Genomic DNA, 7,357 nt, shown 5'->3' on the forward strand with positions numbered 1-7,357 from the left:
TGTAGTCAGTTTCCTGACCACTCCAATCTGGATGGTAAGGAAGATGTTACTCAAAAGTTTCCTGACCACTATTTTCGAGCCAAAAAAAAGGCTACTTGCTATGGCACTTTGGCCATAGCAAGTAGCTTTTTTCTTGTTAAATAAAACAAAAGATCATTTTTATTGCAGGTCAAAGTAACCGTTCAATTTATTTACGTTTTTATTGATAACAAAAAAAAGCATACCAAAGTGGTAGTAGCTGGCCTTGTGGCTTAAAAAAAAGCATACCAAAGTGGTAGCTGGGCTTATGGCTTATTCGTTAATATTGAAAATTGACGTCCACCTTTTGGCCAATTTTCCAAGGATAGTCCGGCGAATCTTGCTCGGTATCCGAATCGATTTCCCGGTAATTGGTTGGCAATGCGAACAACTTGTCCATCATTGATTCATTTGGGTTGCCGAACCAGGATTGCTCGAATTGCTGACGGAATTCAGGGTCCAAGTCCGCGACGTTGAAGTCGCAACCAATTAAATCCACCATAGACTCGCATGTTGTAGTGATGTTAAATTTGTCGGCCAAGTATTTAACGACCTGTGTGTGTATATGGATTGAAATATTTATCATTTTTTAAAACTTCGAAATTCATGGTAAAGAAACTTTATGCCAAGAGTTTCCTTCCTAAATATATTTGTTTGGTAAGGAAAATTTTTCAAAAGAGATTACTTACCGCGGCTTTACGGTTTCGATTGTCGGTACGAGTCGTTGAGTTCGCTTGCTCACAATTGTGGCAACGGTAACGATATCGATCATCGGTCAGCAGTACCAATCGACCACCTTGTTGTTTTTGTTGCTTGGTAGCAAATTTGTTCACAAATCTTTGCAATGTTGGGTCACAAGGCGAATATGATTTGCGCTTGCAAACATTGCAATTCGCATGATGAATTGGCACTTGCGGTCCTAATTTTTTGGTCATGACGCCGCGACGATTTTTGCGGTAATTGGAGTGGGCATCGTTGCCACCACAGATCATTGTGCAACTGAAAAATGTTATGTAATTTGTTTTTTTAAAAAGTTCAAAATGTCTGGTAAGGAAACTTTAGAAATAAAGTTTCTTTGCTGATTATGTTTATTTGGTAAGAAAACTGTTTTTAAAAAGGATACTTACATGCACCATTCGCGGGAAGAGAAATTGGTGTTGGCTTCCTCGCTGCACATTTGCTTCAAAAATGTTATCAAATTTTTGGCACGTTGTTCGTCGGTTAGCTGCCGGTCTGGTGCGATGTCAGTTTCATCGATGGATTCTTCAGGTGTAATTGGTGGGACCGTGTGAACCTGTGCCTGTGCCTGCACCTGGAGCTGAAGATGCGTCAATTCCATGCTTGTAGTATCAATATCCATGGAGTGTTGTTCTCTCTCGGTTTCTGAGACGATAATTTGGTCCAACAAAGTGGAATTTGCCATTGGTGGTGTATGCACTGCTGCTCCTCTTTTGGTGTTGATTCTTGACAACGACGACGAGGTTGTGTTCCTTTCTACTACTGGCGATAGCAAAGTATCATTTGCTGTTGATGTTGTTGGAACTTCTTCTTCTTCCTCATCTGTGATGTCATCTGCTCGTCGCCGCACTGGTCTATCTTCTTCAACTTCCTCTTGGGTGGAAAAGATGGAAGGAAAGTTTTCTTTCAATAAATTGAAGAATTCCAAGTCCATTTGGTGTGGTTCGAAATCCGAATGATCATAGTCAACCGACGCCAAGAGAGCGAATGGTTGGGCAAATTTCTGAAAATGTGTGGTAATTTGTTTTTTTAAAAAGTTCAAAGTGCCTGGTAAGGAAACTTTATTTCAAAAGTTTCTTTGCCGGTTATATTTATTTGGTAAGGAAACTGTTTTCAAAGAGGATACTTACGTTTACCAATGTGTAGAGGTTTTCGCGTCTTGCGAAAGAAGCCCCACGCCACATGTATTTGTTGGCAATTTCAGACATATTTTTACAAAATGCCAGACCAATACCGCGAGTTGAAGCTCGTTCAATCATTTCGAGGATATAATTGTTTAGATACACAAGGGTTTGACTGGTCTGTTCTTCGGTCAACCGGAATTCGTTCATATCGGCCATATCTCGCAGGGACCACAAATGCAAAAACATCGTTCCACAGAATTGAAATGAAGCCTAAATAAATATGAATTAAATTTGTTTTTTAAAAAGTTTAAAATTCATGGTAAGGAAACTTTTTGTCAAGAGTTTCCTTGCTGGTCATATTTCTTTGGTAAGGAAAATATTTTAATGCAGTTTCATTACCGATGAATTGCCATTCAAAATGATTGAATGTATCGCGTTGGTTTTCTGGAACGATCCATTTTCTATGTCCCCTATGTCGGCATTTCTTGCGGTATTTATGTCCCAGGGACGATGACCAATCACCTGGTTCGATACTTCGTCGCGGCTGAATTCAGTGGAGCATGCCGACCGTAAATACGGATTCCAAAATGCAAGGTCAAACATCCATGTTCCTTTTTTGTTTTTTATGATAAAGTCAATTTATTTATATTTATTTTTGAATTAAAGTAAAGTGTTTTACTACTTACCACTTTGGAAATCGTTCTCGTCTTTGTTAATGGCTTCTCGATACAAGCGACGTATAGTTTTCAAAAAGCGTTGGCCGCAACCATCCCCCAAAACTGCCTGAATTAGTTCAGGGACGACTTGCTCGTTCAGAAATAATGGGGTTTTGATAATTGGACCAATGGCCAATGCGAGGTCGTCTCGAAATGGATCTTTGATCTTCGATCCATAAACCATTAAATTATTCTCCATTTGGAGTTTCGATTGCATTAGCTATTTTTAAAAAGATAAAAATTATTGGTAAGGAAAATTCAGATGGAGCGACATGGATCTTTTTTGGAGCGCCTGTTTCATCGAAACTAATGTCGTCCGTTGTTTCAGATGGCATCAAAGGTAACGAGGCAAACATTGTCGAATTTTTGATTTTATCCCAATTACCAGCGAATTTGCGTGGTATTCCATTGGAATAAAAAAAGCACCATAGATGTGGAACAATGCTGCACACTTCTTGCTTCCGCAATTTTTGAAGCGGTGATTCGACTCCATCCTGCTCTTCATCAGGCAAATTGTCCCAAACAGCCTTATCGGTGTTGTATTCCTTTTAAAAAGATAAAAATTGTTGGTAAGGAAAATGTTTTTCGTAAGTTTCTTTTCCAATGAAGTATCGATGGTAAGGAAAATATTAACAAAAAGTTAACTTACTTGCATCTTCTCGTACAATCGTTTGGCGGTGTACTGCAAAATATGTTCGACTGGCGAATCAACATGCAAAGAAACAGGGAATTTTCGGCGCTTTTGTTCGGCTTCTGGTGTATTTTCCATGTATTCCGCAAACTCGGCCTTCTTTTTCTTGAGCTTAAACGGCTTCAACTTCTGACCACTGGTCGTATCGTAGTCTTTGTATCGCATTTGTAAATAATATGCGAGGATGAGCGATGGCAAGTTCGATACGGAGTTATCTTCGAATTGCGAATTGTGTGATGGTATGCCGGTATCCTTCCACCACTCCGTAATCACCACGCAATACATGGCATAACCGATGGCCGATTTCGGATTGTACGGTTGATTGCTCACCCGTACTGTTGATGGCTTTGCTGCGGTTGGTGCTGGATATGCTCGTTTGCGTTTTCGACCTTCAGTCGATTCTGAAACTTCTTTTGTGTGCTCTTGAAGTATTTTTTCAACTTCTTCACGAGACAAACCACCATAGCGAGCCGGATCATTAATGATGATTTTGTCAATATCATCAGGATCATTTTCATCGGATGATGATGACGACGAGCTTGATTGAAACCTTTAAAAAATTTTTTTTAAAAACATAAAAATATTTGGTAAGGAAAATTTTATAAGTAAGTTAGCTTACCAACCAAAATGCGTTGGTCAAGAAAATGTTATTAGTAAGTTAGCTTACCAACCAAAATGCGTTGGTAAGGAAAATTTTATAAGTAAGTTTCATTACCAACCAAAATGCGTTGGTCAAGAAAATGTTGGTGGTAAGTTTAATTACCAACTAAAATGCGTTGGTCAAGAAAATGTTATTAGTAAGTTAGCTTACCAACCAAAATGCGTTGGTAAGGAAAATGTCATTAGTAAGTTTCCTATCCTACTTTTTTCACACGACTTACCGAAGATTTATACGGCGTTTCTTTCGTGGTGGTGGTTTTCTTCGTTTTTGATGTGACGGTCCGGGCATTGGCGAATCCGTTCTGGCAACTTCTTCTGGCTCAGGTGCTGGCACTATTGCATCAGTGGCTTGCACTGTACCGCGACCACGACCACGACCACGACCACGAGGACGATTCATTTTTCTTGTTTTTTTTCACTAAAATTTTTTTTAGTTTTAATAAACTTTGAATTTTGGAATGTTTTTTTTTATTTTTCACTAGTACACTATGCACTATGCACTCACAATAATGTTTTAATATTTAAATGAAAATTTTATTTGTTTTAATTTGTTTAAATGTTTTTTTTTCACAGCACAGAAAATGCGTGTACGACTGAACTGAATTGTAAATACAGACTGCTGTCATTCGATTGCTTGCTATGGCTACTACTTGAAAATTTAAGGTTAAGTAAATTCCCGCTATAGAAAATTGACCATGCGGTTTGCGGTTTGACGTTTGACAGAACTATCACTCACTGTGTGTTATTCATTTACATTGGTTTATCGCTAACACATTATTATTCTGAAAATAAATTGAAATTACATTCATTCCAATTATATTCAAAATGAACGTGATTAAAAAATATATTCCGCAATTTTTTTCGCAAAGTCAATCAAAAAAACAAAAATTAAATGACAATGATGACGAAACAAAACAATTGATTACAAAAAGCCAGCCGCTACCAGCAACAACAACACTGATTGAACAGGAACGAATTGAACGAATTGAACCACCACCACCACCACCAACAACAGCACAAAACACAGAAACCGAAGAAGAAACGCCAATTGAACCACCACCACCACCAACAACAGCACAAAACACAGAAACCGAAGAAAATGTGTTGGATATTTTGGGAGAAATTGAGGTAAGTTTGTGCCTATTTGCAAGGAAAAAAATGTCTTTTTACGGGAAAAAATCAGGGAATGAAACTTACCAACAACATTTTCCTTACCACTGATATTGTGTTGGAAATGAAACTTACCAACAACATTTTCCTTACCACTGATATTTTGTTGGTAATGAAACTTACCGGCAACATTTTCCTTACCAACGTATTTCGGTTGGAAATGAAACTTACCGACAACATTTTCCTTACCAACAATAATTCAATGGTAAGGGAACTTACTTATTAAATTTTCCTTACCAACAATTAATATCTTTTAAAAAATCATTCCATTCAAGGGTCAATTTCAAACTCGATCTCAATCTCAACCTCAATTTCAATCACAATTTTCTCAATCTCAATCTCAATTATCTCAAGCTGAAGCAATTAGTTGTGCATATACGACCTTCGTTACAACAAATATCAAGTCAATATGGTTCCACGAAACAAATTTGACAAACCGCAATGAAGTGTTGGAAATTGCTATGAAGAATTTGCTTCAAAATTTCATTATAGTCGAAAACGATGAAAAAAAGTTATTTTTGATTCACCACTGTTTGATAAATTCCAAGAAAAAATGCATGTGCGGAAAGTCTATTCAAGACATTTTAATTGTTGCCAACAAATTGAGACATCGACAAAATCCCAATCGTGTTGGAATCGCATTTAGTGATATCAGTTTCGCCGAGAATTTGTTATTTTTTTTGTCACACAAAGACATCATTGTTCAACATATTTTTTGGAATGGCAAAGTCATCAAGTTTCATCCAAAAGACATTATATCATCCGTGTACAAATTTGGAAAAATTTGGGAAAATGGTACAACCGATGACTTGATCAAAGTTTTTTTACGTTATGATAAGAATTTCATAGAAAATATGCTGATGATTATAACCAAGTCCGCAACACGTCCATCAGACGTTACTCACAAAATAAAGGATATTGAAGACCGTATCAATGTTGATGAAATTATCGAAGGTGAATTACCGGATGCCATCCAAGACTTTGTTATGGCCAATTACGATGAAGTAACAGTCTTGGCAAATAAGCTGTGTTGGCGTTTCCAACCATTCCCACCTGAGAATCTTCTACAAGTTCCTGACGTGAAAAATATTCCAGGATTCAGTCATATAGGTAATGGAAATTTATTTGCAACAGCAACCTTACCAAATACACTTAAACTTATAATCATCAATCTTAGATCCAAAATCACAAAAATTTCAACAAGGAATATCATTGTACCGCGAGGAAATGTGTTCCCTTACATTGGACGAATTCTTGGAAAAAAGCCAAGAAATAAAGGCAACTCCAGTATACAACATCTGTACAAATTATATGTCAATCGCCGATTCTGAGAAGTACATATACAGATGGTTGAAATATCAATTTGGTACAGCTCTTGAACGAAAACAATTCATTACTGATGTCTACAATTTCATCACATTGAAAAATAAGAAGAAAAGTATTCTCGCTCTAATTGGTGATACCAGTTCCGGAAAAACCGTAAGTTGGAAATGAAACTTTTTCGCAATATTTTCTTTACCAACAATAATTGAATGGTAATGAAACTTACTTAAAACATTTTCCTTACCAAAATTTATTTCATTAGTTCTTCGCAACTGCGTTGGCATTGTTACGCGGATCATACGGAACGGCACGTCAATTTGCAAAAGATGGAGAAAGATTTGCAATGGAATCAAGCGTCAACCAACCTGTTCTCTTCATTGATGAAGCAATTATAACGACAAAGGTGGTTGACGAGTTGAAGGAGAGAACTGGCGGAGACGGTGGCTATCAAAATCGAAAAGGGTTACCAGCCGTGTGGGTTCAAACCCAACCATTAATCTTATGTTCCAACTCTCAGTTGTTCGATATGACACCATCATCGACGAATGCCTGGTCGAGCCGGTGTTACAATTACACCTTCAAAACGTGTGATCCCACCGTTGTTCCAGAATGTGATGTGTTCAATGAAATAACAAGGGAATATCGGCTCAACCCAAGAGCACTGATCACTATGTTTCAAAGCGTAGGGAAACTGGAAAATATATTAGCATAAGTCATAAGGCCAGCTACTACTACCACTTTGGTATGCTTTTTTTTGTTATCAATAAAAACGTAAATAAATTGAACGGTTACTTTGACCTGCAATAAAAAAAACGATCTTTTGTTTTATTTAACAAGAAAGAGAAAAATTGGTAAAGAAACTTTTATGTTACATCTTCCTTACCATCCAGATTGGAGTGGTCAGGAAACTGACTACA

The 7,357-nt window shown here is 37.3% G+C and overlaps 2 protein-coding genes across 2 annotated transcripts; one reads left to right on the top strand and one right to left on the bottom strand.

Annotated features, from left to right (window-relative positions):
- Window positions 1-298: 298 nt before the first annotated feature.
- Window positions 299-4,347, bottom strand: LOC129570908 (uncharacterized). The gene is made up of 9 exons (XM_055450629.1): window positions 4,169-4,347; window positions 3,246-3,837; window positions 3,049-3,141; window positions 2,567-2,816; window positions 2,280-2,491; window positions 1,887-2,150; window positions 1,146-1,759; window positions 708-1,017; window positions 299-571 (listed from the first exon to the last, which is right to left on the bottom strand). Exons 1-9 carry the CDS (start codon window positions 4,345-4,347, stop codon window positions 299-301), a joined length of 2,787 nt encoding a protein of 928 aa, XP_055306604.1.
- A 1,624-nt stretch (window positions 4,348-5,971) lies between these two features.
- LOC129570907 (uncharacterized) lies at window positions 5,972-7,154 on the top strand. The gene is made up of 3 exons (XM_055450628.1): window positions 5,972-6,227; window positions 6,295-6,596; window positions 6,703-7,154. Exons 1-3 carry the CDS (start codon window positions 5,972-5,974, stop codon window positions 7,150-7,152), a joined length of 1,008 nt encoding a protein of 335 aa, XP_055306603.1. The 3' UTR covers window positions 7,153-7,154.
- Window positions 7,155-7,357: the final 203 nt, after the last annotated feature.

This window comes from Sitodiplosis mosellana, unplaced genomic scaffold, assembly GCF_009176505.1.
Source record: "Sitodiplosis mosellana isolate CC-2019 unplaced genomic scaffold, AAFC_SMos_1.0 Smas_scaffold_626, whole genome shotgun sequence".
NCBI classification, from domain to species: Eukaryota; Metazoa; Arthropoda; class Insecta; order Diptera; family Cecidomyiidae; genus Sitodiplosis; species Sitodiplosis mosellana.

What these genes read in the sequence shown, in the direction of transcription:
- LOC129570908 (XM_055450629.1), bottom strand. Translation starts at nt 4,347, where the DNA reads ATGAATCGTCCTCGTGGTCGTGGTCGTGGTCGTGGTCGCGGTACAGTG. An exon ending in AAAAATTGCGGAAGCAAGAA is followed by an intron (nt 2,817 to 3,048) that starts GTGTGCAGCATT and finishes TTTTAAAAATAG; the next exon opens with CTAATGCAATCGAAACTCCA. An exon ending in TCTTCCCGCGAATGGTGCAT is followed by an intron (nt 1,018 to 1,145) that starts GTAAGTATCCTT and finishes AACATTTTTCAG; the next exon opens with TTGCACAATGATCTGTGGTG.
- LOC129570907 (XM_055450628.1), top strand. Translation starts at nt 5,972, where the DNA reads ATGCTGATGATTATAACCAAGTCCGCAACACGTCCATCAGACGTTACT. An exon ending in TCCAGGATTCAGTCATATAG is followed by an intron (nt 6,228 to 6,294) that starts GTAATGGAAATT and finishes CATCAATCTTAG; the next exon opens with ATCCAAAATCACAAAAATTT. An exon ending in ATACCAGTTCCGGAAAAACC is followed by an intron (nt 6,597 to 6,702) that starts GTAAGTTGGAAA and finishes TTATTTCATTAG; the next exon opens with TTCTTCGCAACTGCGTTGGC.